This window comes from Chiloscyllium plagiosum, unplaced genomic scaffold, assembly GCF_037043375.1.
Source record: "Chiloscyllium plagiosum isolate Xiang-an unplaced genomic scaffold, Cpla_swu_hap1 HiC_scaffold_8, whole genome shotgun sequence".
NCBI classification, from domain to species: Eukaryota; Metazoa; Chordata; class Chondrichthyes; order Orectolobiformes; family Hemiscylliidae; genus Chiloscyllium; species Chiloscyllium plagiosum.
Window position 1 is genome coordinate 5,756,534 of NW_028270146.1, and position 27,210 is coordinate 5,783,743.

The 27,210-nt window shown below is 64.8% G+C and overlaps 1 protein-coding gene across 1 annotated transcript in view; it reads left to right on the top strand.

Annotated features, from left to right (window-relative positions):
- The window catches only part of LOC122547709 (uncharacterized), a 609,753-nt gene that overhangs the window by 516,291 nt on the left and 66,252 nt on the right, over positions 1-27,210 (top strand). Inside the window, exons 85-87 of the mRNA XM_087989511.1 lie at positions 2,526-2,643; positions 25,643-25,851; positions 26,681-26,881. Of these exons, the coding sequence (XP_087845637.1) occupies positions 2,526-2,643; positions 25,643-25,851; positions 26,681-26,881 (528 nt within the window). The remainder of the gene's footprint in view (positions 1-2,525; positions 2,644-25,642; positions 25,852-26,680; positions 26,882-27,210) is intronic.

Here is a 27,210-nt window from a genome sequence, read left to right on the forward strand (position 1 = left end):
TGGAGGCCCTGGTCATGGCGGATGGAGGTGTAGAGGGATTGGATATCCATGGTGAAGATGAGGCGTTGGGGGCCGGGGAAACGGAAGACTTGGAGGAGGTGGAGGGCGTGGGTGGTGTCTCGAATGTATGTGGGGAGCTTTACTCTGTAACCAACCCCGTGCTGTCCCTGACCCAGGAGTGTTTGTTGGGGACAGTGTAGAGGGAGCTTCATTGTTGGGGACAGTGTAGAGGGAGCTTTACTCTGTAACCAACCCCGTGCTGTTCCTGACCCGGGAGTGTTTGTTGGGGACAGTGTAGAGGGAGCTTTACTCTGTATCTAAACCCCGTGCTGTCCCTGTCCTGGGAGTGTTTGACAGGGTCAATGTAGAGAGAGCTTTGCCCTGTGTATAACCACATCCTGTACCATTTTTTAAATTCACTTATGAGATGTTTGTGTCACTGTCTGGGCCCAGTATTTATTACCCATCCTGAGTTGCCCCCCCCTTGAGAAGGTGGGGGTGAGCTGCCTTCTTGAACCGCTGCAGTCCCTGTGCTGGGGGTTGACCCACAATGCCCTGAGGGAGGGAATTCCAGGATTCTGACCCAGTGACACTGAAAGAACGGTGATATATTTCCAAGTCAGGATGGTGAGGGTTTCGGAGGGGAGTTTCTGCAGTGCATCTTGTAGATGGTACACACTGCTGCTACTGAGCGTCGGTGGGGGAGGGAGTGGGTGTTTGTGGATGTGGGGCCAATCAAGCGGCTGTTTTGTCCTGGATGGTGTCAAGCTCCTTGAGTGTTGTTGGAGCTGCCCCCATCCAGGGCAAGTGGGGAGGATTCTATCACACTCCTGACTTGTGCTTTGTAGATGGTGGTCAGGCTTTGGGGAGTCTGGAGGTGAGTTACTCTCTGCAGGATTCCTAATTTCTGACCGTTTTTTAGCCAATGTATTTGTGGCAAGTCCAGTTGAGTTTCTGGCCAATGGTAATCTAAAGGATGTTTATCGTAGCCAATTCAGTGATGGTAACACCATTGAATGTCAAGGGGCAGTAGTTAGATTGTCCCTTATTGGTGATGGTCATAGCCTGGCACATGGTATAAATGTTACTTGCCACTTGTCAGCCCAAGCCTGGATATTGTCCAGATTTTGCTGCATTTGAACACGGACTGCTTCAGTACCTGAGAAGTTGCAGATGGTACTGAACATTGTGCAATCTTCCACAACCATTCCCAATTCTGACCTTATGATGGAGAGAAGGTCATTGATGAAGCAGCTGAAGATGGTTTGGCGTAGGACACTATCCCTGAGGAACTCCTGCAGAGATGTCCTGGAGCTGAGATGACTGACCTCCAACAACCACGACCATCTTCCTATGTGTCAGGTCTGACTCCAACCAGCAGAGAGTTTGCCCCCGATACCCATAGATTTCAGTTTTGCCGGGGCTCCTTGATGCCACAGTCGGTGTAATGCAGCCGTGATGTCAAGGGCTGTCCCTCTCCCCTCCCCTCTGGAATCCAGCTCTTTTGTCCATGTTTGAGCCAAGGCTGTAATGAGGTCAGGAGCTGAGTGGCCCTGGGGGAACCCAAACTGGGGGTCACTGAGCAGGTTATTGCTGAGCAGGTGCTGCTTGATAGCACTGTTGGTGACCCCTTCCATCACTTTACTGATGATCGAGAGTAGACTGATTTGGCGGTAATTGGCCGGGTTGGATTTGTCCAGGACAGGAAATACCTGGGCAATTGTCCACATTGTCGGGTAGGTGCCAGTGTTGTAACTGTACTGGAACAGCTTGGCGAGGGGAGCGGCAAGGTCTGGAGCACAGGTCTTCAGTACTATGGCTGGAATGTTGTCAGGGCCCAAGGTCTTTGCAGTATCTAGTACCTCCAACCATTTCCTGATGTCACATGGAGTGAATGGAATTGGCTGAAGACTGGTATCTGTAACGCTGGGGACCACTGGAGGAGGCCGAGATGGATCACCCACTCAGCACTTCCGGCTGAAGATTGCTGCGAAAGCTTCAGCCTTATCTTTTACACCGATGTGCTGGGTTCATGGGGGTGGGGATATTTACGGAGTGAGTTATTTAGTTGTCCACCATCGTAGCAGAACTGCCGAGCTTGGATCGGATCTGTGGCTGTGGGATTGCTGAGCCCTGCCTATCACTTGCTGTTTGAAATGAACGTCGTCCTGTTTGGTGGCTTCACCAGGTTGGTGCCTCATCTTCAGGGGTCTGGAGTCACGTGTAGGTCAGACCGAGTAGGGATGGCAGTTTCCTTCCCTAGTGAACCCAGGTGGGTTTGCTGACAATTGGCAATAGTTTCATGGTCAAACTCCAGATTTAAAAAAAAAATGGAATTCGAATTGGCAGATTTGAACCCAGGTCCCGAGAACATTCACTGGGCTTTTGGAAGAGTAGTCCAGTAATAATAGCAGTACGCCATCACCTCACCGTATCATCCCCAGGAGTGATTAAGGGGACACTGTAGCTGCAGAGTTGCTTCGCACTTTGTAAAATGATGGATGAATCTGCTTCGTTTCTACCAGGTGTTGCTGCAGTCGGATGGTTCCGGAAACATGGTCAACATTAGGCGGGCAGCAGACAGTCTGGGATCAGAGATATCACAGCAGCCGGAGCTCTCACGCTCTGAACAACCAACACCCAGTAAGAGTTTTATTGAAGTCTCAGTCTGTCACTGGACAGGGAGCTGTCAGCTTCAGATCTTCTCCAATGTACAATCTTCGGATTGTGCAGGAGGGACAGGAGTGTCCCTCAGCAAGGTCGCGGTGATCCTACACTCCCGGTCGCGGTGATCCCCCTGTGCCCTGTCGCGGTAATCCCCCTGTGCCCTGTCGCGGTGATCCCCCTGTGCCCTGTCACGGTGATCCCCCTGTCCTCTGTCACAGTGACCCCCCTGTCGCGGTGATTCCCCCTGTGCCCTGTCGCAGTGATCCCCCTGTGCCCTGTCGCGGTGATCCCCCTGTCCTCTGTCGCGGTGATCCCCCTGTCCTCTGTCGCGGTGATCCCCCTGTCCTCTGTCGCGGTGATCCCCCTGTCCACTGTCGCGGTGATCCCCCTGTACCCTGTCGCGGTGACCCCCTGTTGCGGTGATCCCCCTGTGCGCTGTCGCGGTGATCCCCCTGTGCCCTGTCACGGTATCCCCCCTGTCGCGGTGATCGCCCTGTGCCCCGCCGCGGTGATCGCCCTCTGCCCCGTCGCGGTGATCGCCCTGTGCCCTGTCGCGGTGATCCCCCTGTGCCCTGTCGCGGTGATCCCCCTGTGCCCTGTCGCGGTGATCCCCCTGTGCCCTGTCGCGGTGATCCCCCTGTGCCCTGTCGCGATGATGCCCCTGTGCCCTGTCGCGGTGATCCCCCTGTGCCCTGTCGCGGTGATCCCCCTGTGCCCTGTCGCGGTGATCCCCCAGTCCTCTGTCGCGGTGATCCCCCTGTGCCCTGTCGCGGTGATCCCCCTGTGCCCTGTCGCGGTGATTCCCCTGTCCTCTGTCGCGGTGATCCCCCTGTGCCCTGTCGCGTTGATCCCCCTGTGCCCTGTCGCGATGATGCCCCTGTGCCCTGCCGCGGTGATCCCCCTGTGCCCTGTCACGGTGATCCCCCTGTGCCCTGTCGCGGTGATCCCCCTGTGCCCTGTCGCGGTGATCCCCCTGTGCCCTGTCGTGGTGATCCCCTCTGTGCCCAGTTGCGGTGATCCCCCCTGTGCCCAGTTGCGGTGATCCCCCCTGTGCCCAGTTGCGGTGATCCCCCCTGTGCCCAGTTGCGGTGATCCCCCCTGTGCCCTGTCGTGGTGATTCCCCCTGTGCCCTGTCGCGGTGATTCCCCCTGTGTCCTGTCGCGGAGATCCCCCTGTGCCCTGTTGCGGTGATTCCCCCTGTGTCCTGTCGCGGAGATCCCCCCTGTGTCCTGTCGCGGAGATCCCCCTGTGCCCTGTTGCGGTGATCCCCCAGTCACGGTGATTCCCCCTGTGCCCTGTCGCGGTGATCCCCCTGTGCCCTGTCGCGTTGATCACCCTGTGCCCTGTCGCGATGATGCCCCTGTGCCCTGTCGCGGTGATTACCCCTGTGCCCTGTCGCGGTGATCCTCCTGTCCTCTGTCGAGGTGATCCTCCTGTCCTCTGTCGCGATGATGCCCCTGTGCCCTGTCGCGGTGATTACCCCTGTGCCCTGTCGCGGTGATCCTCCTGTCCTCTGTCGAGGTGATCCTCCTGTCCTCTGTCGCGGTGATTCCCCTGTCCTCTGTCGCGGTGATCCCCCTGTGCCCTGTCGCGTTGATCCCCCTGTGCCCTGTCGCGATGATGCCCCTGTGCCCTGCCGCGGTGATTCCCCTGTCCTCTGTCGCGGTGATTCCCCTGTCCTCTGTCGCGGTGATCCCCCTGTCCTCTGTCGCGGTGATCCCCCTGTGCCCTGTCGCGTTGATCCCCCTGTGCCCTGTCGCGATGATGCCCCTGTGCCCTGCCGCGGTGATCCCCCTGTCCTCTGTCGCGGTGATCCCCCTGTCCTCTGTCGCGGTGATCCCCCTGTCCTCTGTCGCGGTGATCCCCCTGTCCTCTGTCGCGGTGATCCCCCTGTCCACTGTCGCGGTGATCCCCCTGTACCCTGTCGCGGTGACCCCCTGTTGCGGTGATCCCCCTGTGCGCTGTCGCGGTGATCCCCCTGTGCCCTGTCACGGTATCCCCCCTGTCGCGGTGATCGCCCTGTGCCCCGCCGCGGTGATCGCCCTCTGCCCCGTCGCGGTGATCGCCCTATGCCCTGTCGCGGTGATCCCCCTGTGCCCTGTCGCGGTGATCCCCCTGTGCCCTGTCGCGGTGATCCCCCTGTGCCCTGTCGCGATGATGCCCCTGTGCCCTGTCGTGGTGATCCCCCTGTGCCCTGTCGCGGTGATCCCCCTGTGCCCTGTCGTGGTGATCCCCCTGTGCCCTGTCGCGGTGATCCCCCAGTCCTCTGTCGCGGTGATCCCCCTGTGCCCTGTCGCGTTGATCCCCCTGTGCCCTGTCGCGATGATGCCCCTGTGCCCTGCCGCAGTGATTCCCCTGTGCCCTGTCGCGGTGATCCCCCTGTCCTCTGTTGCGGTGATCCCCCTGTCCTCTGTCGCGGTGGTCCCCCTGTGCCCTGTCGCGGTGATCCCCCTGTGCCCTGTCGCGGTGATTCCCCTGTGCCCTGTCGCAGTGATCCCCCTGTGCCCTGTCGCAGTGATCCCCCTGTGCCCTGTCGCGGTGATCCCCCTGTGCCCTGTCGCGGTGGTCCCCCTGTGCCCTGTCGCGGTGATTCCCCTGTCGCGGTGATTCCCCTGTCGCGGTGATCCCCCTGTGCCCTGTCGCGGTGATTCCCATGTCGCGGTGATCCCCCTGTGCCCTGTCACGGTGATCCCCCTGTGCCCTGTCGCGGTGATTCCCATGTCGCGGTGATCCCCCTGTGCCCTGTCGCGGTGATCCCCCTGTGCCCTGTCACGCTGATCCCCCTGTGCCCTGTCGCGGTGATCCCCCTGTGCCCTGTCGCGGTGATCCCCCTGTGCCCTGTCGCGGTGATTCCCCCTGTGCCCTGTCGTGGTGATCCCCTCTGTGCCCAGTTGCGGTGATCCCCCCTGTGCCCAGTTGCGGTGATCCCCCCTGTGCCCAGTTGCGGTGATCCCCCCTGTGCCCAGTTGCGGTGATCCCCCCTGTGCCCTGTCGTGGTGATTCCCCCTGTGGCCTGTCGCGGTGATTCCCCCTGTGTCCTGTCGCGGAGATCCCCCTGTGTCCTGTCGCGGAGATCCCCCCTGTGTCCTGTCGCGGAGATCCCCCCTGTGCCCTGTTGCGGTGATCCCCCAGTCACGGTGATTCCCCCTGTGCCCTGTCGCGGTGATCCCCCTGTGCCCTGTCGCGTTGATCACCCTGTGCCCTGTCGCGATGATGCCCCTGTGCCCTGTCGCGGTGATCCTCCTGTCCTCTGTCGAGGTGATCCTCCTGTCCTCTGTCGCGATGATGCCCCTGTGCCCTGTCGCGGTGATTACCCCTGTGCCCTGTCGCGGTGATTACCCCTGTGCCCTGTCGCGGTGATTACCCCTGTGCCCTGTCGCGGTGATCCTCCTGTCCTCTGTCGAGGTGATCCTCCTGACCTCTGTCGCGGTGATTCCCCTGCCCTCTGTCGCGGTGATCCCCCTGTGCCCTGTCGCGTTGATCCCCCTGTGCCCTGTCGCGATGATGCCCCTGTGCCCTGCCGCGGTGATTCCCCTGTCCTCTGTCGCGGTGATTCCCCTGTCCTCTGTCGCGGTGATCCCCCTGTCCTCTGTCGCGGTGATCCCCCGTGCCCTGTCGCGTTGATCACCCTGTGCCCTGTCGCGATGATGCCCCTGTGCCCTGTCGCGATGATGCCCCTGTGCCCTGTCGCGGTGATGCCCCTGTGCCCTGTCGCGGTGATGCCCCTGTGCCCTGTCGCGGTGATTCCCCCTGTGCCCTGTCGCGGTGATCCTCCTGTCCTCTGTCGCGGTGATCCTCCTGTCCTCTGTCGCGGTGATTCCCCCTGTGCCCTGCCGCGGTGATTCCCCTGTCCTCTGTCGCGGTGATCCCTCTGTGCCCTGTCGCGATGATCCCCCTGTGCCCTGCCGCGGTGATTCCCCTGTCCTCTGTCGCGGTGATCCCCCTGTCCTCTGTTGCAGTGATCCCCCTGTCCTCTGTCGCGGTGATCCCCCTGTGCCCTGTCGAGGTGATTCCCCTGTGCCCTGTCGCGGTGATCCCCCTGTGCCCTGTCGCGGTGATCCCCCTGTGCCCTGTCGCGGTGATCCCCCTGTGCCCTGTCGCGGTGATCCCCCTGTCCTCTGTCACAGTGACCCCCCTGTCGCGGTGATTCCCCCTGTGCCCTGTCGCGGTGATCCCCCTGTGCCCTGTCGCGGTGATCCCCCTGTCCTCTGTCGCGGTGATCCCCCGTCCACTGTCGCGGTGATCCCCCTGTACCCTGTCGCGGTGACCCCCTGTTGCGGTGGTCCCCCTGTGCGCTGTCGCGGTGATCCCCCTGTGCCCTGTCACGGTATCCCCCCTGTCGCGGTGATCCCCCTGTGCCCCGTCGCGGTGATCGCCCTGTGCCCCGTCGCGGTGATCGCCCTGTGCCCCGTCGCGGTGATCTCCCAGTGCCCCGTCGCGGTGATCCCCCTGCGCCCTGTCACGGTACCCCCCCCTGTCGCGGTGATCCCCCTGTGCCCTGTCGCGGTGATCCCCCTGTGCCCCGTCGCGGTGATCTCCCCCGTGCCCCGTCGCGGTGATCTCCCCCGTGCCCCATCGCGGTGATCGCCCTGCGCCCTGTCGCGGTGGTCCCCCTGTGCCCCGTCGCGGTGATTCCCCTGTCGCGGTGATCCCCCTGTGCCCCGTCGCGGTGATTCCCCTGTCGCGGTGATCCCCCTGTGACCTGTCATGGTGATTCCCCCAGTCGCGGTGATTCCCCCTGCCGCGGTGATTCCCCTGTGTCCTGTCGCGGTGAATCCCCCTGTCGCGGTGATTCCCCCTGTGCCCTGTCGCGGTGACCCCCCCCGTGCCCTATCGCGGTGACCCCCCCGTGCCCTATCGCGGTGATCCCCCCGTGCCCTGTTGCGGTGATTCCCCCTGTGCCCTGTCGCAGTGATCCCCCAGTCACGGTGATCCCCCAGTCACGGTGCTTCCCCCTGTGCCCAGTCGCGGTGATCCCTCTGTGCCCAGTCGCGGTGATCACCGTGTGCCCAGTCGCGGTGATCACCGTGTGCCCTGTCACGGTGATCCCCCTGTCCTCTGTCGCAGTGGTCCCCCTGTGCCCTGTCGCGGTGATCCTCCTGTGCCCTGTCGCGGTGATCCCCCTGTGCCCTGTCGCGGTGATTCCCCTGTGCCCTGTCGCAGTGATCCCCCTGTGCCCTGTCGCGGTGATCCCCCTGTGCCCTGTCGCGGTGATTCCCCTGTCGCGGTGATTCCCCTGTCACGGTGATTCCCCTGTCGCGGTGATCCCCCTGTGCCCTGTCGCGGTGATCCCCCTGTGCCCTGTTGCGGTGATCCCCCGGTCCTCTGTCGCGGTGATCCCCCTGTCCTCTGTCGCGGTGATCCCCCTGTGCCCTGTCGCGGTGATCCCCCTGTGCCCTGTTGCGGTGATCCCCCTGTCCTCTGTCGCGGTGATCCCCCTGTGCCCTGTCGCGGTGATCCCCCTGTGCCCTGTTGCGTTGATCCCCCTGTCCTCTGTCGCGGTGATCCCCCTGTGCCCTGTCGCGGTGATCCCCCTGTGTCCTGTCGCGGTGATTCCCCTGTCCTCTGTCGCGGTGATCACCCTGTGCCCTGTCGCGTTGATCCCCCTGTGCCCTGTCGCGATGATGCCCCTGTGCCCTGCCGCGGTGATTCCCCTGTCCTCTGTCGCGGTGATCCCCCTGTCCTCTGTCGCGGTGATCCCCCTGTCCTCTGTCGCGGTGATCCCCCTGTCCTCTGTCGCGGTGATCCCCCTGTGCCCTGTCGCGGTGATTCCCCTGTGCCCTGTCGCGGTGATTCCCCTGTGCCCTGTCGCGGTGATTCCCCTGTGCCCTGTCGCAGTGATCCCCCTGTGCGCTGTCGCGGTGATCCCCCTGTGCCCTGTCGCGGTGATTCCCTGTCGCGGTGATCCCCCTGTGCCCTGTCGCGGTGATCCCCCTGTGCCCTGTCGCGGTGATCCCCCTGTGCCCTGTCGCGGTGATTCCCCCGTGCCCTGTCGCGGTGATCCCCCTGTGCCCAGTTGCGGTGATCCCCCCTGTGCCCAGTTGCGGTGATCCCCCCTGTGCCCAGTTGTGGTGATCCCCCCTGTGCCCTGTCGTGGTGATTCCCCCTGTGCCCTGTCGCGGTGATTCCCCCTGTGCCCTGTCACGGTGATCCCCCTGTGCCCTGTTGCGGTGATTCCCCCTGTGTCCTGTCGCGGAGATCCCCCCTGTGTCCTGTCGCGGAGATCCCCCTGTGCCCTGTTGCGGTGATCCCCCAGTCACGGTGATTCCCCCTGTGCCCTGTCGCGGTGATCCCCCGTGCCCTGTCGCGGTGATCCCCCGTGCCCTGTCGCGATGATGCCCCTGTGCCCTGTCGCGGTAATTCCCCCTGTGCCCTGTCGCGATGATGCCCCTGTGCCCTGTCGCGGTGATTCCCCCTGTGCCCTGTCGCGGTGATTCCCCTGTCCTCTGTCGCGGTGATCCCCCTGTCCTCTGTCGCGGTGATCCCCTGTGCCCTGTCGCGGTGATCCCCCTGTGCCCTGTCGCGGTGACCCCCCTGTGCCCTGTCGCGGTGATCCACCTGTGCCCTGTCGCGGTGATCCCCCTGTGCCCTGTCGCGGTGATCCCCCTGTCGCGGTGATCCCCCTGTCGCGGTGATCCCCCTGTGCCCTGTCGCGGTGATTCCCATGTCGCGGTGATCCCCCTGTGCCCTGTCACGGTGATCCCCCTGTGCCCTGTCACGGTGATCCCCCTGTGCCCTGTCGCGGTGATCCCCCTGTGCCCTGTCGCGGTGATTCCCCCTGTGCCCAGTCGCGGTGATCCCCCTTGGCCTGTCGCGGTGATCCTCCCTGTGCCCAGTTGCGGTTATCCACCCTGTGCCCTGTCGCGGTGATTCGCCCTGTGCCCTTTCGCGGTGACCCCCCCCCCCCGTGCCCTATCGCGGTGATCCCCCCGTGCCCTGTTGCGGTGATTCCCCCTGTGCCCTGTCGCAGTGATCCCCCAGTCACGGTGATTCCCCCTGTGCCCAGTCGCGGTGATCCCTCTGTGCCCAGTCGCGGTGATCCCTCTGTGCCCAGTCGCGGTGATCACCGTGTGCCCAGTCGCGGTGATCACCGTGTGCCCTGTCACGGTGATCCCCCTGTCCTCTGTCGCAGTGATCCCCCTGTGCCCTGTCGCGGTGATCCTCCTGTGCCCTGTCGCGGTGATCCCCCTGTGCCCTGTCGCGGTGATCCCCCTGTGCCCTGTCGCGGTGATCCCCCTGTGCCCTGTCGCGGTGATCCTCCTGTGCCCTGTTGCGTTGATCCCCCTGTGCCCTGTTGCGTTGATCCCCCGTGCCCTGTCGCGGTGATCCCCCTGTGCCCTGTCGCGATGATGCCCCTGTGCCCTGTCGTGGTGATCCCCCAGTCACGGTGATTCCCCCTGTGACCTGTCGCGGTGATCCCCCTGTGCCCTGTCGCGGTGATCCCCCTGTGCCCTGTTGCGGTGATCCCCCTGTCCTCTGTCGCGGTGATCCCCCTGTGCCCTGTCGCGGTGATTCCCCTGTCCTCTGTCGCGGTGATCCCCCTGTGCCCTGTCGCGTTGATCCCCCTGTGCCCTGTCGCGATGATGCCCCTGTGCCCTGCCGCGGTGATTCCCCTGTCCTCTGTCGCGGTGATCCCCCTGTCCTCTGTCGCGGTGATCCCCCTGTCCTCTGTCGCGGTGATCCCCCTGTGCCCTGTCGCGGTGATCCCCCTGTGCCCTGTCGCGGTGATTCCCCTGTGCCCTGTCGCAGTGATCCCCCTGTGCCCTGTCGCGGTGATCCCCCTGTGCCCTGTCGCGGTGATTCCCCTGTCGCGGTGATCCCCCTGTCGCGGTGATCCCCCTGTGCCCTGTCGCGGTGATTCCCTGTCGCGGTGATCCCCCTGTGCCCTGTCGCGGTGATCCCCCTGTGCCCTGTCGCGGTGATCCCCCTGTGCCCTGTCGCGGTGATTCCCCCTGTGCCCAGTTGCGGTGATCCCCCCTGTGCCCAGTTGCGGTGATCCCCCCTGTGCCCAGTTGCGGTGATCCCCCCTGTGTCCTGTCGTGGTGATTCCCCCTGTGCCCTGTCGTGGTGATTCCCCCTGTGCCCTGTCGCGGTGATTCCCCCTGTGCCCTGTCGCGGTGATCCTCCTGTGCCCTGTTGCGGTGATTCCCCCTGTGTCCTGTCGCGGAGATCCCCCCTGTGTCCTGTCGCGGAGATCCCCCTGTGCCCTGTTGCGGTGATCCCCCAGTCACGGTGATTCCCCCTGTGCCCTGTCGCGGTGATCCCCCGTGCCCTGTCGCGGTGATCCCCCGTGCCCTGTCGCGATGATGCCCCTGTGCCCTGTCGCGGTAATTCCCCCTGTGCCCTGTCGCGGTGATCCTCCTGTCCTCTGTCGCGGTGATCCTCCTGTCCTCTGTCGCGGTGATTCCCCCTGTCCTCTGTCGCGGTGATTCCCCTGTCCTCTGTCGCGGTGATTCCCCTGTCCTCTGTCGCGGTGATCCCCCTGTGCCCTGTCGCGGTGATCCTCCTGTGTCCTGTCGCGTTGATCCCCCTGTGCCCTGTCGCGATGATGCCCCTGTGCCCTGCCGCGGTGATTCCTCTGTCCTCTGTCGCGGTGATCCCCCTGTCCTCTGTCGCGGTGATCCCCCTGTCCTCTGTCGCGGTGATACCCCTGTGCCCTGTCGCGTTGATCACCCTGTGCCCTGTCGCGATGATGCCCCTGTGCCCTGTCGCAGTGATTCCCCCTGTGCCCTGTCGTGGTGATCCTCCTGTCCTCTGTCGCGGTGATCCTCCTGTCCTCTGTCGCGGTGATTCCCCCTGTGCCCTGTCGCGTTGATCCCTCTGTGCCCTGTCGCGATGATGCCCCTGTGCCCTGTCGCGGTGATTCCCCTGTCCTCTGTCGCGGTGATTCCCCTGTCCTCTGTCGCGGTGATCCCCCTGTCCTCTGTCGCGGTGATCCCCCTGTGCCCTGTCGCGGTGATCCCCCTGTGCCCTGTCGCAGTGATCCCCCTGTGCCCTGTCGCGGTGATCCCCCTGTGCCCTGTCGCGGTGATCCCCCTGTGCCCTGTTGCGGTGATCCCCCTGTCGCGGTGATCCCCCTGTCGCGGTGATCCCCCTGTGCCCTGTCGCGGTGATTCCCATGTCGCGGTGATCCCCCTGTGCCCTGTCACGGTGATCCCCCTGTGCCCTGTCGCGGTGATCCCCCTGTGCCCTGTCGCGGTGATTCCCCCTGTGCCCTGTCGCGGTGATCCCCCTTGCCCTGTCGCGGTGATCCCCCCTGTGCCCAGTTGCGGTTATCCACCCTGTGCCCTGTCGCGGTGATTCGCCCTGTGCCCTGTCGCGGTGATTCCCCCTGTGCCCTGTCGCGGAGATCCCCCTGTGCCCTGTTGCGGTGATTCCCCAGTCACGGTGATTCCCCCTGTGACCTGTCGCGGTGATCCCCCTGTGCCCTGTCGCGGTGATCCCCCTGTGCCCTGTTGCGGTGATCCCCCTGTCATCTGTCGCGGTGATCCCCCTGTGCCCTGTCGCGGTGATCCCCCTGTGCCCTGTCGCGGTGATTCCCCTGTCCTCTGTCGCGGTGATCCCCCTGTGCCCTGTCGCGTTGATCCCCCTGTGCCCTGTCGCGATGATGCCCCTGTGCCCTGCCGCGGTGATTCCCCTGTCCTCTGTCGCGGTGATCCCCCTGTCCTCTGTCGCGGTGATCCCCCTGTCCTCTGTCGCGGTGATCCCCCTGTGCCCTGTCGCGGTGATTCCCCTGTGCCCTGTCGCGGTGATTCCCCTGTGCCCTGTCGCAGTGATCCCCCTGTGCCCTGTCGCGGTGATCCCCCTGTGCCCTGTCGCGGTGATTCCCCTGTCGCGGTGATTCCCCTGTCGCGGTGATTCCCCTGTCGCGGTGATCCCCCTGTCGCAGTGATCCCCCTGTGCCCTGTCGCGGTGATCCCCCTGTGCCCTGTCGCGGTGATTCCCATGTCGCGGTGATCCCCCTGTGCCCTGTCACGGTGATCCCCCTGTGCCCTGTCGCGGTGATCCCCCTGTGCCCTGTCGCGGTGATTCCCCTGTGCCCTGTCGCGGTGATCCCCCTTGCCCTGTCGCGGTGATCCTCCCTGTGCCCAGTTGCGGTTATCCACCCTGTGCCCTGTCGCGGTGATTCGCCCTGTGCCCTGTCGCGGTGACCCCCCCCCCCCCCGTGCCCTATCGCGGTGATCCCCCCGTGCCCTGTTGCGGTGATTCCCCCTGTGCCCTGTCGCAGTGATCCCCCAGTCACGGTGATTCCCCCTGTGCCCAGTCGCGGTGATCCCTCTGTGCCCAGTCGCGGTGATCCCTCTGTGCCCAGTCGCGGTGATCACCGTGTGCCCAGTCGCGGTGATCACCGTGTGCCCTGTCACGGTGATCCCCCTGTCCTCTGTCGCAGTGATCCCCCTGTGCCCTGTCGCGGTGATCCTCCTGTGCCCTGTCGCGGTGATCCCCCTGTGCCCTGTCGCGGTGATCCCCCTGTGTCCTGTCGCGGTGATCCCCCTGTGCCCTGTCGCGGTGATCCCCCTGTGCCCTGTTGCGTTGATCCCCCTGTGCCCTGTCGCGGTGATCCCCCGTGCCCTGTCGCGGTGATCCCCCTGTGCCCTGTCGCGATGATGCCCCTGTGCCCTGTCGTGGTGATCCCCCAGTCACGGTGATTCCCCCTGTGACCTGTCGCGGTGATCCCCCTGTGCCCTGTCGCGGTGATCCCCCTGTGCCCTGTTGCGGTGATCCCCCTGTCCTCTGTCGCGGTGATCCCCCTGTGCCCTGTCGCGGTGATCCCCCTGTGCCCTGTCGCGGTGATTCCCCTGTCCTCTGTCGCGGTGATCCCCCTGTGCCCTGTCGCGTTGATCCCCCTGTGCCCTGTCGCGATGATGCCCCTGTGCCCTGCCGCGGTGATTCCCCTGTCCTCTGTCGCGGTGATCCCCCTGTCCTCTGTCGCGGTGATCCCCCTGTCCTCTGTCGCGGTGATCCCCCTGTGCCCTGTCGCGGTGATTCCCCTGTGCCCTGTCGCGGTGATTCCCCTGTGCCCTGTCGCAGTGATCCCCCTGTGCCCTGTCGCGGTGATCCCCCTGTGCCCTGTCGCGGTGATTCCCCTGTCGCGGTGATTCCCCTGTCGCGGTGATCCCCCTGTCGCGGTGATCCCCCTGTGCCCTGTCGCGGTGATTCCCTGTCGCGGTGATCCCCCTGTGCCCTGTCGCGGTGATCCCCCTGTGCCCTGCCGCGGTGATTCCCCCTGTGCCCTGTCGCGGTGATCCCCCTGTGCCCAGTTGCGGTGATCCCCCCTGTGCCCAGTTGTGGTGATCCCCCCTGTGTCCTGTCGTGGTGATTCCCCCTGTGCCCTGTCGTGGTGATTCCCCCTGTGCCCTGTCGCGGTGATTCCCCCTGTGCCCTGTCGCGGTGATCCCCCTGTGCCCTGTTGCGGTGATTCCCCCTGTGTCCTGTCGCGGAGATCCCCCCTGTGTCCTGTCGCGGAGATCCCCCTGTGCCCTGTTGCGGTGATCCCCCAGTCACGGTGATTCCCCCTGTGCCCTGTCGCGGTGATCCCCCGTGCCCTGTCGCGGTGATCCCCCGTGCCCTGTCGCGATGATGCCCCTGTGCCCTGTCGCGGTAATTCCCCCTGTGCCCTGTCGCGGTGATCCTCCTGTCCTCTGTCGCGGTGATCCTCCTGTCCTCTGTCGCGGTGATTCCCCCTGTCCTCTGTCGCGGTGATTCCCCTGTCCTCTGTCGCGGTGATCCCCCTGTGCCCTGTCGCGTTGATCCCCCTGTGCCCTGTCGCGTTGATCCCCCTGTGCCCTGTCGCGATGATGCCCCTGTGCCCTGCCGCGGTGATTCCTCTGTCCTCTGTCGCGGTGATCCACCTGTCCTCTGTCGCGGTGATCCCCCTGTCCTCTGTCGCGGTGATACCCCTGTGCCCTGTCGCGTTGATCACCCTGTGCCCTGTCGCGATGATGCCCCTGTGCCCTGTCGCAGTGATTCCCCCTGTGCCCTGTCGCGGTGATCCTCCTGTCCTCTGTCGCGGTGATCCTCCTGTCCTCTGTCGCGGTGATTCCCCCTGTGCCCTGTCGCGTTGATCCCTCTGTGCCCTGTCGCGATGATGCCCCTGTGCCCTGTCGTGGTGATTCCCCTGTCCTCTGTCGCGGTGATCCCCCTGTCCTCTGTCGCGGTGATCCCCCTGTCCTCTGTCGCGGTGATCCCCCTGTGCCCTGTCGCGGTGATCCCCCTGTGCCCTGTCGCAGTGATCCCCCTGTGCCCTGTCACGGTGATCCCCCTGTGCCCTGTCGCGGTGATCCCCCTGTGCCCTGTCGCGGTGATCCCCCTGTGCCCTGTTGCGGTGATCCCCCTGTCGCGGTGATCCCCCTGTCGCGGTGATCCCCCTGTGCCCTGTCGCAGTGATTCCCATGTCGCGGTGATCCCCCTGTGCCCTGTCACGGTGATCCCCCTGTGCCCTGTCGCGGTGATCCCCCTGTGCCCTGTCGCGGTGATTCCCCCTGTGCCCTGTCGCGGTGATCCCCCTTGCCCTGTCGCGGTGATCCCCCCTGTGCCCAGTTGCGGTTATCCACCCTGTGCCCTGTCGCGGTGATTCGCCCTGTGCCCTGTCGCGGTGATTCCCCCTGTGCCCTGTCGCGGAGATCCCCCTGTGCCCTGTTGCGGTGATTCCCCAGTCACGGTGATTCCCCCTGTGCCCTGTCGCGGTGATCCCCCTGTGCCCTGTCGCGTTGATCACCCTGTGCCCTTTCGCGATGATGCCCCTGTGCCCTGTCGCGGTGATTCCCCCTGTGCCCTGTCGCGGTGATCCTCCTGTGTCCTGTCGCGGTGATCCCCCTGTGCCCTGTCGCGGTGATCCTCCTGTGCCCTGTTGCGTTGATCCCCCTGTGCCCTGTCGTGGTGATCCCCCGTGCCCTGTCGCGGTGATCCCCCTGTGCCCTGTCGCGATGATGCCCCTGTGCCCTGTCGTGGTGATCCCCCAGTCACGGTGATTCCCCCTGTGACCTGTCGCGGTGATCCCCCTGTGCCCTGTCGCGGTGATCCCCCTGTGCCCTGTTGCGGTGATCCCCCTGTCATCTGTCGCGGTGATCCCCCTGTGCCCTGTCGCGGTGATCCCCCTGTGCCCTGTCGCGGTGATTCCCCTGTCCTCTGTCGCAGTGATCCCCCTGTGCCCTGTCGCGTTGATCCCCCTGTGCCCTGTCGCGATGATGCCCCTGTGCCCTGCCGCGGTGATTCCCCTGTCCTCTGTCGCGGTGATCCCCCTGTCCTCTGTCGCGGTGATCCCCCTGTCCTCTGTCGCGGTGATCCCCCTGTGCCCTGTCGCGGTGATTCCCCTGTGCCCTGTCGCGGTGATTCCCCTGTGCCCTGTCGCAGTGATCCCCCTGTGCCCTGTCGCGGTGATCCCCCTGTGCCCTGTCGCGGTGATCCCCCTGTGCCCTGTCGCGGTGATTCCCCTGTCGCGGTGATTCCCCTGTCGCGGTGATCCCCCTGTCGCGGTGATCCCCCTGTGCCCTGTCGCGGTGATTCCCTGTCGCGGTGATCCCCCTGTGCCCTGTCGCGGTGATCCCCCTGTGCCCTGTCGCGGTGATCCCCCTGTGCCCTGTCGCGGTGATTCCCCCTGTGCCCTGTCGCGGTGATCCCCCTGTGCCCAGTTGCGGTGATCCCCCCTGTGCCCAGTTGCGGTGATCCCCCCTGTGCCCAGTTGCGGTGATCCCCCCTGTGTCCTGTCGTGGTGATTCCCCCTGTGCCCTGTCGCGGTGATTCCCCCTGTGCCCTGTCGCGGTGATCCCCCTGTGCCCTGTCGCGGTGATTCCCCCTGTGTCCTGTCGCGGAGATCCCCCCTGTGTCCTGTCGCGGAGATCCCCCTGTGCCCTGTTGCGGTGATCCCCCAGTCACGGTGATTCCCCCTGTGCCCTGTCGCGGTGATCCCCCGTGCCCTGTCGCGGTGATCCCCCGTGCCCTGTCGCGATGATGCCCCTGTGCCCTGTCGCGGTAATTCCCCCTGTGCCCTGTCGCGGTGATCCTCCTGTCCTCTGTCGCGGTGATCCTCCTGTCCTCTGTCGCGGTGATTCCCCCTGTCCTCTGTCGCGGTGATTCCCCTGTCCTCTGTCGCGGTGATCCCCCTGTGCCCTGTCGCGTTGATCCCCCTGTGCCCTGTCGCGATGATGCCCCTGTGCCCTGCCGCGGTGATTCCTCTGTCCTCTGTCGCGGTGATCCACCTGTCCTCTGTCGCGGTGATCCCCCTGTCCTCTGTCGCGGTGATACCCCTGTGCCCTGTCGCGTTGATCACCCTGTGCCCTGTCGCGATGATGCCCCTGTGCCCTGTCGCAGTGATTCCCCCTGTGCCCTGTCGCGGTGATCCTCCTGTCCTCTGTCGCGGTGATCCTCCTGTCCTCTGTCGTGGTGATTCCCCCTGTGCCCTGTCGCGATGATGCCCCTGTGCCCTGTCGCGGTGATTCCCCTGTCCTCTGTCGCGGTGATCCCCCTGTCCTCTGTCGCGGTGATCCCCCTGTGCCCTGTCGCGGTGATCCCCCTGTGCCCTGTCGCGGTGATCCCCCTGTGCCCTGTCGCGGTGATCCCCCTGTCGCGGTGATCCCCCTGTGCCCTGTCGCGGTGATTCCCATGTCGCGGTGATCCCCCTGTGCCCTGTCACGGTGATCCCCCTGTGCCCTGTCACGGTGATCCCCCTGTGCCCTGTCGCGGTGATCCCCCTGTGCCCTGTCGCGGTGATTCCCCCTGTGCCCTGTCGCGGTGATCCCCCTTGCCCTGTCGCGGTGATCCCCCCTGTGCCCAGTTGCGGTTATCCACCCTGTGCCCTGTCGCGGTGATTCGCCCTGTGCCCTGTCGCGGTGATTCCCCCTGTGCCCTGTCGCGGAGATCCCCCTGTGCCCTGTTGCGGTGATTCCCCAGTCACGGTGATTCCCCCTGTGCCCTGTCGCGGTGATCCCCCTGTGCCCTGTCGCGTTGATCACCCTGTGCCCTGTCGCGATGATGCCCCTGTGCCCTGTCGCGGTGATTCCCCCTGTGCCCTGTCGCGGTGATCCTCCTGTCCTCTGTCGCGGTGATCCTCCTGTCCTCTGTCACGGTGATTCCACCTGTGCCCTGTCGCATTGATCCCCCTGTGCCCTGTCGCGTTGATCCCCCTGTGCCCTGTCGCGTTGATCCCCCTGTGCCCTGTCGCGTTGATCTCACTGTCCTCTGTCGCGGTGATTCCACTGTCCTCTGTCGTGGTGATTCCCCTGTGCCCTCTCGCGGTGATCCCCCTGTGCCCTGTCGCGGTGATCCCCCTGTGCCCTGTCGCGGTGATCCCCCTGTGCCCTGTCGTGGTTATTCCCCCTGTGCCCTGTCGCGGTGATTCCCCCTGTCCTCTAAAACGGTGATTCCCCCTGTTCCCTGTCGTGGTGATCCCCCTGTTCCCTGTCGCGGTGACTTCCCCTCTGCCCTGTCGCGGTGATCCCCCTGTGCCCTGTCGCGTTGATCCCCCTGTGCCCTGTCGCGGTGATCCCCCTGTGCCCTGTCGCGGTGATCCCCCTGTGCCCTGTCGCGGTGATCCCCCTGTCCTCTGTCGCGGTGATCCCCCTATGCCCTGTCGCGGTGATCCCCCTGTGCCCTGTCGCGGTGATCCCCCCTGTGCCCTGTCGCGGTGATCCCCCCTGTGCCCTGTCGCGGTGATCCCCCCTGTGCCCTGTCGCGGTGATCCCCCCTGTGCCCTGTCGCGGTGATCCCCCCTGTGCCCTGTCGCGGTGATTACCCTGTGCCCTGTCGCGGTGATCCCCCTGTGCCCTGTCGCAGTGATCCCCCTGTGCCCTGTCGCGGTGATCCCCCTGTGCCCTGTCGCAATGATCCCCCTGTGCCCTGTCGCAATGATTCCCCCTGTCCTCTGTCGCGGTGATTCCCCCTGTCCTCTGTCACGGTGATTCCCCCTGTGCCCTGTCGCGGTGATCCCCCTGTGCCCTGTCGCGGTGATCCCCCTGTGCCCTGTCGCGGTGATCCCCCTGTCCTCTGTCGCGGTGATCCCCCTGTCCTCTGTTGCGGTGATCCCCCTGTCCTCTGTCGCGGTGATCCCCCTGTCCTCTGTCACGGTGATCCCCCTGTCCTCTGTCGCGGTGATCCCCCTGTCCTCTGTCGCGGTGATCCCCCTGTCCTCTGTCGCGGTGATTCCCCTGTGCCCTGTCGCGGTGATTCCCCCTGTCCTCTTTCGCGGTGATTCCCCCTGTCCTCTGTCGCGGTGATTCCCCTGTGCCCTGTCGCGGTGATCCCCCTGTGCCCTGTCGCGGTGATTCCCCTGTCCTCCGTCGCGGTGATCCCCCTGTGCCCTGTCGCGGTGATCCCCCTGTGCCCTGTCGCGGTGACCCCCTGTGCCCTGTCGCGGTGATCCCCCTGTGCCCTGTCGCGGTGACCCCCTGTGCCCTGTCGCGGTGATCCCCCTGTGCCCTGTCGCGGTGATCCCCCTGTCCTCTGTCACGGTGATCCCCCTGTCCTCTGTCGCGGTGATCCCCCTGTCCTCTGTCGCGGTGATCCCCCTGTCCTCTGTCGCGGTGATTCCCCTGTGCCCTGTCGCGGTGATTCCCCCTGTCCTCTTTCGCGGTGATTCCCCCTGTCCTCTGTCGCGGTGATTCCCCTGTGCCCTGTCGCGGTGATCCCCCTGTGCCCTGTCGCGGTGATTCCCCTGTCCTCCGTCGCGGTGATCCCCCTGTGCCCTGTCGCGGTGATCCCCCTGTGCCCTGTCGCGGTGACCCCCTGTGCCCTGTCGCGGTGACCCCCTGTGCCCTGTCGCGGTGACCCCCTGTGCCCTGTCGCGGTGATCCCCCTGCGCCCTGTCGCGGTGATCCCCCTGTCCTCTGTCACGGTGATCCCCCTGTCCTCTGTCGCGGTGATCCCCCTGTCCTCTGTCGCGGTGATTCCCCTGTCCTCTGTCGCGGTGATTCCCCTGTGCCCTGTCGCGGTGATTCCCCCTGTCCTCTTTCGCGGTGATTCCCCCTGTCCTCTGTCGCGGTGATTCCCCTGTGCCCTGTCGCAGTGATCCCCCTGTGCCCTGTCGCGGTGATTCCCCTGTCCTCCGTCGCGGTGATCCCCCTGTGCCCTGTCGCGGTGATCCCCCTGTGCCCTGTCGCGGTGACCCCCTGTGCCCTGTCGCGGTGATCCCCCTGTGCCCTGTCGCGGTGATCCCCCTGTGCCCTGTCGCGGTGATCCCCCTGTGCCCTGTCGCGGTGATTCCCCTGTGCCCTGTCGCGGTGATCCCCCTGTGCCCTGTCGCGTTGATCCCCCTGTGCCCTGTCGCGTTGATCCACCTGTGCCCTGTCGCGGTGATTCCACTGTCCTCTGTCGCGGTGATTCCACTGTCCTCTGTCGTGGTGATTCCCCTGTGCCCTCTCGCGGTGATCCCCCTGTGCCCTGTCGCGGTGATCCCCCTGTGCCCTGTCGTGGTTATTCCCCCTGTGCCCTGTCGCGGTGATTCCCACTGTCCTCTAAAACGGTGATTCCCCCTGTTCCCTGTCGTGGTGATCCCCCTCTGCCCTGTCGCGGTGACTTCCCCTCTGCCCTGTCGCGGTGATCCCCCTGTGCCCTGTCGCGTTGATCCCCCTGTGCCCTGTCGCGGTGATCCCCCTGTGCCCTGTCGCGGTGATCCCCCTGTGCCCTGTCGCGGTGATCCCCCTGTGCCCTGTCGCGGTGATCCCCCTGTGCCCTGTCGCGGTGATCCCCCTGTGCCCTGTCGCAGTGATTCCCCTGTCCTCTGTCGCGGTGATCCCCCTATGCCCTGTCGCGGTGATCCCCCTGTGCCCTGTCGCGGTGATCCCCCCTGTGCCCTGTCGCGGTGATCCCCCCTGTGCCCTGTCACGGTGATCCCCCCTGTGCCCTGTCGCGGTGATCCCCCCTGTGCCCTGTCGCGGTGATCCCCCCGTGCCCTGTCGCGGTGATCCCCCCGTGCCCTGTCGCGGTGATCCCCCCTGTGCCCTGTCGCGGTGATTACCCTGTGCCCTGTCGCAGTGATCCCCCTGTGCCCTGTCGCGGTGATCCCCCTGTGCCCTGTCGCAATGATTCCCCATGTCCTCTGTCGCGGTGATTCCCCCTGTCCTCTGTCACGTTGATTCCCCCTGTCCTCTATCACGGTGATTCCCCCTGTGCCCTGTCGCGGTGATCCCCCTGTGCCCTGTCGCGGTGATCCCCCTGTGCCCTGTCGCGGTGATCCCCCTGTGCCCTGTCGCGGTGATCCCCCTGTCCTCTGTCGCGGTGATCCCCCTGTCCTCTGTCGCGGTGATCCCCCTGTCCTCTGTCGCGGTGATCCCCCTGTCCTCTGTCGCGGTGATCCCCCTGTCCTCTGTTGCGGTGATCCCCCTGTCCTCTGTCGCGGTGATTCCCCTGTCCTCTGTCGCGGTGATTCCCCTGTGCCCTGTCGCGGTGATTCCCCCTGTCCTCTTTCGCGGTGATTCCCCCTGTCCTCTGTCGCGGTGATTCCCCTGTGCCCTGTCGCAGTGATCCCCCTGTGCCCTGTCGCGGTGATTCCCCTGTCCAACGTCGCGGTGATCCCCCTGTGCCCTGTCGCGGTGATCCCCCTGTGCCCTGTCGCGGTGACCCCCTGTGCCCTGTCGCGGTGATCCCCCTGTGCCCTGTCGCGGTGATTCCCCTGTGCCCTGTTGCGGTGATCCCCCTGTGCCCTGTCGCGGTGATCCCCCTGTGCCCTGTCGCAGTGATTCCCACTGTGCCCTGTCGCAGTGATTCCCACTGTGCCCTGTCGCGGTGATCCCCCTGTGCCCTGTCGCGGTGATCCCCCTGTGCCCTGTCGCGGTGATTCCCCCTGTGCCCTGTCGCGGTGATTCCCCCTGTGCCCTGTCGCGGTGATCCCTCTGTGCCCTGTCGCGGTGATCCCCCGTGCCCTGTCGCGGTGATCCCCCTGTGCCCCGTCGCGGTGATCCCCCTGTGCCCTGTCATGGTGATTCCCCCTGTGCCCTGTCACGGTGATCCCCCTCTGCCTGTCGCGATGATTCCCCTGTGCCCTGTCGCGGTGATTCCCCTGTGCCCTGTCGCGGTGATCCCCCATGCCCTGTCGTGGTGATTCTCCCTGTGCCCTGTCGCGGTGATCCCCCTGTGCCCTGTCGCGGTGATCCCCCTGTCCTCTGTCGCGATGATTCCCCTGTGCCCTGTCGCGGTGATTCCCCTGTGCCCTGTCGCGGTGATTCCCCTGTACTCTGTCGCGGTGATTCCCCCTGTTGCGGTGATCCCCCTGTGCCCTGTCGCGGTGATTCCCCTGTACTCTGTCGTGGTGATTCCCCCTGTGGCGGTGATCCCCCTGTGCCCTGTCGCGGTGACCCCCTGTGCCATGTTGCGGTGATCCCCCTGTGCCATGTCGCGGTGATCCCTCTGTGCCATGTCGCGGTATTCCCCCTGTGCCCTGTCGCGGTGATCCCCCTGTGCCCTGTCGCGGTGATCCCCCATGCCCAGTCGCGGTGATCCCCCTGTGCCCTGTCGCGGTGATCCCCCTGTGCCCTGTCGCGGTGATCCCCCATGCCCAGTCGCGGTGATCCCCCTGTGCCCTGTCGCAGTGATCCCCCCGTGCCCTGTCGCGGTGATCCCCCTGTGCCCTGTCACGGTGATCCCCCTCTGCCCTGTCGCGGTGATCCCCCTGTCCTCTGTCGCGGTGATCCCCCTGTCTTCTGTCGCGGTGATCCCCCTGTCCTCTGTCGCGGTGATCCCCCTGTCTTCTGTCGCGGTGATCCCCCTGTCCTCTGTCACGGTGATTCCCCCTGTGCCCTGTCGCGGTGATCCCCCTGTGCCCTGTCGCGGTGATCCCCCTGTGCCCTGTCGCGGTGATCCCCCTGTGCCCTGTCGCAGTGATTCCCCTGTCCTCTGTCGCGGTGATCCCCCTATGCCCTGTCGCGGTGATCCCCCTGTGCCCTGTCGCGGTGATCCCCCCTGTGCCCTGTCGCGGTGATCCCCCCTGTGCCCTGTCACGGTGATCCCCCCTGTGCCCTGTCGCGGTGATCCCCCCTGTGCCCTGTCGCGGTGATCCCCCCGTGCCCTGTCGCGGTGATCCCCCCGTGCCCTGTCGCGGTGATCCCCCCTGTGCCCTGTCGCGGTGATTACCCTGTGCCCTGTCGCAGTGATCCCCCTGTGCCCTGTCGCGGTGATCCCCCTGTGCCCTGTCGCAATGATTCCCCATGTCCTCTGTCGCGGTGATTCCCCCTGTCCTCTGTCACGTTGATTCCCCCTGTCCTCTATCACGGTGATTCCCCCTGTGCCCTGTCGCGGTGATCCCCCTGTGCCCTGTCGCGGTGATCCCCCTGTGCCCTGTCGCGGTGATCCCCCTGTGCCCTGTCGCGGTGATCCCCCTGTCCTCTGTCGCGGTGATCCCCCTGTCCTCTGTCGCGGTGATCCCCCTGTCCTCTGTCGCGGTGATCCCCCTGTCCTCTGTCGCGGTGATCCCCCTGTCCTCTGTTGCGGTGATCCCCCTGTCCTCTGTCGCGGTGATTCCCCTGTCCTCTGTCGCGGTGATTCCCCTGTGCCCTGTCGCGGTGATTCCCCCTGTCCTCTTTCGCGGTGATTCCCCCTGTCCTCTGTCGCGGTGATTCCCCTGTGCCCTGTCGCAGTGATCCCCCTGTGCCCTGTCGCGGTGATTCCCCTGTCCAACGTCGCGGTGATCCCCCTGTGCCCTGTCGCGGTGATCCCCCTGTGCCCTGTCGCGGTGACCCCCTGTGCCCTGTCGCGGTGATCCCCCTGTGCCCTGTCGCGGTGATTCCCCTGTGCCCTGTTGCGGTGATCCCCCTGTGCCCTGTCGCGGTGATTCCCCTGTGCCCTGTCGCGGTGATTCCCCTGTGCCCTGTCGCGGTGATCCCCCTGTGCCCTGTCGCAGTGATTCCCACTGTGCCCTGTCGCAGTGATTCCCACTGTGCCCTGTCGCGGTGATCCCCCTGTGCCCTGTCGCGGTGATCCCCCTGTGCCCTGTCGCGGTGATTCCCCCTGTGCCCTGTCGCGGTGATTCCCCCTGTGCCCTGTCGCGGTGATCCCTCTGTGCCCTGTCGCGGTGATCCCCCGTGCCCTGTCGCGGTGATCCCCCTGTGCCCCGTCGCGGTGATCCCCCTGTGCCCTGTCATGGTGATTCCCCCTGTGCCCTGTCACGGTGATCCCCCTCTGCCTGTCGCGATGATTCCCCTGTGCCCTGTCGCGGTGATTCCCCTGTGCCCTGTCGCGGTGATCCCCCATGCCCTGTCGTGGTGATTCTCCCTGTGCCCTGTCGCGGTGATCCCCCTGTGCCCTGTCGCGGTGATCCCCCTGTCCTCTGTCGCGATGATTCCCCTGTGCCCTGTCGCGGTGATTCCCCTGTGCCCTGTCGCGGTGATTCCCCTGTACTCTGTCGCGGTGATTCCCCCTGTTGCGGTGATCCCCCTGTGCCCTGTCGCGGTGATTCCCCTGTACTCTGTCGTGGTGATTCCCCCTGTGGCGGTGATCCCCCTGTGCCCTGTCGCGGTGACCCCCTGTGCCATGTTGCGGTGATCCCCCTGTGCCATGTCGCGGTGATCCCTCTGTGCCATGTCGCGGTATTCCCCCTGTGCCCTGTCGCGGTGATCCCCCTGTGCCCTGTCGCGGTGATCCCCCATGCCCAGTCGCGGTGATCCCCCTGTGCCCTGTCGCGGTGATCCCCCTGTGCCCTGTCGCGGTGATCCCCCATGCCCAGTCGCGGTGATCCCCCTGTGCCCTGTCGCAGTGATCCCCCCGTGCCCTGTCGCGGTGATCCCCCTGTGCCCTGTCACGGTGATCCCCCTCTGCCCTGTCGCGGTGATCCCCCTGTCCTCTGTCGCGGTGATCCCCCTGTCTTCTGTCGCGGTGATCCCCCTGTCCTCTGTCGCGGTGATCCCCCTGTCTTCTGTCGCGGTGATCCCCCTGTCCTCTGTCACGGTGATTCCCCTGTGCCCTGTCGCAGTGATCCCCCTGTGCCCTGTCGCGGTGATTCCCCTGTCCTCCGTCGCGGTGATCCCCCTGTGCCCTGTCGCGGTGATCCCCCTGTGCCCTGTCGCGGTGACCCCCTGTGCCCTGTCGCGGTGACCCCCTGTGCCCTGTCGCGGTGATCCCCCTGTGCCCTGTCGCGGTGATCCCCCTGTGCCCTGTCGCGGTGATTCCCACTGTGCCCTGTCGCAGTGATTCCCACTGTGCCCTGTCGCGGTGATCCCCCTGTGTCCTGTCGTGGTGATCCCCCTGTGTCCTGTCGTGGTGATCCCCCTGTGCCCTGTCGCGGTGATCCCCCTGTGCCCTGTCGCGGTGATTCCCCCTGTGCCCTGTCGCGGTGATTCCCCCTGTGCCCTGTCGCGGTGATTCCCCCTGTGCCCTGTCGCGGTGATCCCTCTGTGCCCTGTCGCGGTGATCCCCCGTGCCCTGTCGCGGTGATCCCCCTGTGCCCCGTCGCGGTGATCCCCCTGTGCCCCGTCGCGGTGATCCCCCTGTGCCCTGTCACGGTGATTCCCCCTGTGCCCTGTCACGGTGATCCCCCTCTGCCTGTCGCGATGATTCCCCTGTGCCCTGTCACGGTGATTCCCCCTGTTCCCTGTCGCGGAGATTCCCCCTGTGCCCTGTCGCCATGACCCCTCTGTCACGGTGACCCCTCTGTGCCCTGTCGTGGTGATCCCTCTGTGCCCTGTCGCGGTGATCCCCTGTGCCCTGTCGCGGTGATCCCCCTGTTCCCCGTCGCGGTGATCCCCCTGTGCCCCGTCGCGGTGATCCCCCTGTGCCCTGTCATGGTGATTCCCCCTGTGCCCTGTCATGGTGATTCCCCCTGTGCCCTGTCACGGTGATCCCCCTCTGCCTGTCGCGATGATTCCCCTGTGCCCTGTCACGGTGATTCCCCCTGTTCCCTGTCGCGGAGATTCCCCCTGTGCCCTGTCGCGGTGACCCCTCTGTCACGGTGACCCCCCTGTGCCCTGTCGCGGTGACCCCTCTGTCACGGTGATTCCCCCTGTGCCCTGTTGCGGTGATTCGCCTGCCCATGAGGTTGTGCTCTTCCCTGCAGGTATTGAACACTGGCAGCTGCTCAATGCCAAGGCCCTGAGTGAGGAACTTGTCATTAAACAGAACCTGCAGCAATGGCAGCAGCTGAACTCTGACCTGGATGATATTTCCCAGTGGCTGGTCCACATTGAACCCACACTGAATAAGGCTGAGAGCCTGGAGCCTTCACCTCAGCTTGCAGCCATTGAGGAGAGGCTGCGGAGCCTGCGAGTGAGTATCTGAGGCCTGGGGCCTGTGAGTGAGTGAGTATCTGAGGCCTGGGGCCTGCGAGTGAGTATCTGAGGCCTTGCTCCTGTGTGTGTGTATCTGAGGCCTGGGGCCTGTGAGTGAGTGAGTATCTGAGGCCTGGGGCCTGCGAGTGAGTATCTGAGGCCTGGGGCATGTGAGTGAGTATCTGAGGCCTGGGGCCTGCGAGTGAGTATCTGAGGCCTTGCTCCTGTGTGTGAGTATCTGAGGCCTGGGACTTGTCAGTGTTTACCTGAGGGCTGGTCTGTCTGCTTGAGCCCAGGGCACTCAGCAATTTCCATAGTGGGGAAAGGGGAAGGGTCTCCAGGGCGATAATCCATAACAATGCAAGACTGTGGCTAAGTGAAGGCGCCACGAGAAACACCATGTCACCACAAAAAGATTCACTCAAAGGATTCTCCTGCTGCTGTGTTAATGTCCCTATCTGTGAGTCAGGTGGCCCGGGTTTAACTCCAACATGCTCCAGCGTGGAGTCACAGCATCTCTGAACAGATTGATATGGGAAAAGAAAGCTCAAACACAGAGATGAGTTTTAAGGATAATCAGAAAGGAGAGGGGGGAAAGAGACTGAGAACCAGAGGGAGAGAAGGAAGGAGTGGGAGGGTTAGAGGTGCTATTCCAGAGCTATGGGCCCAGACAGCTGACAGCACGGTCATCAACTAGCCAATGAACTTAAAGAACCCCTGCCTTTTCCCCTTAGCCCTGATACCTCCTTGTTTGAAAGTCTGTCTGTCTCAGTGTTGAATGTAGCTAACAGGTTTGGAGCTATCACAGTGCTGTCTCCTTTCCACAGAACGTTCAGAAGGAGTTTGACAAGTACAAGGCCCTGGTCACCTCTGCCAAGCTGAGCAGCCGGGAGTTCCTGCAGACAGACAGTGCTGAGGCCCAGGAATTACAGGAGAAACTGCAGCAAGTGAATGGTACCTGGGAGAGGACAGCACAGAGACTGGAGCGATGGCGAGCATCATTACGGAGCACCCTGACCCAGTGCCAGGTGAGACTGACTGGGAACTCTCTGACCCCTGACCCAGTGCCAGGTGAGACTGACTGGGAACTCTCTGACCCCTGACCCAGTGCCAGGTGAGACTGACTGGGAACTCTCTGACCCCTGACCCAGTGCCAGGTGAGACTGACTGTGCAGGACCCTCTGACCCCTGATCCAGTGCCAGGTGAGGTTTGGTATAGGACTCTGACCCCTGACCCAGTGTCAGGTGAGGTTTGGTCTAGGACTCTGTGACCCCTGACCCAGTGTCAGGTGAATGGGGGGGATGCTAACAGGCTCACTGTTGCTGGGTGAGAGGATCAGGGGGTGATCTTGAAATG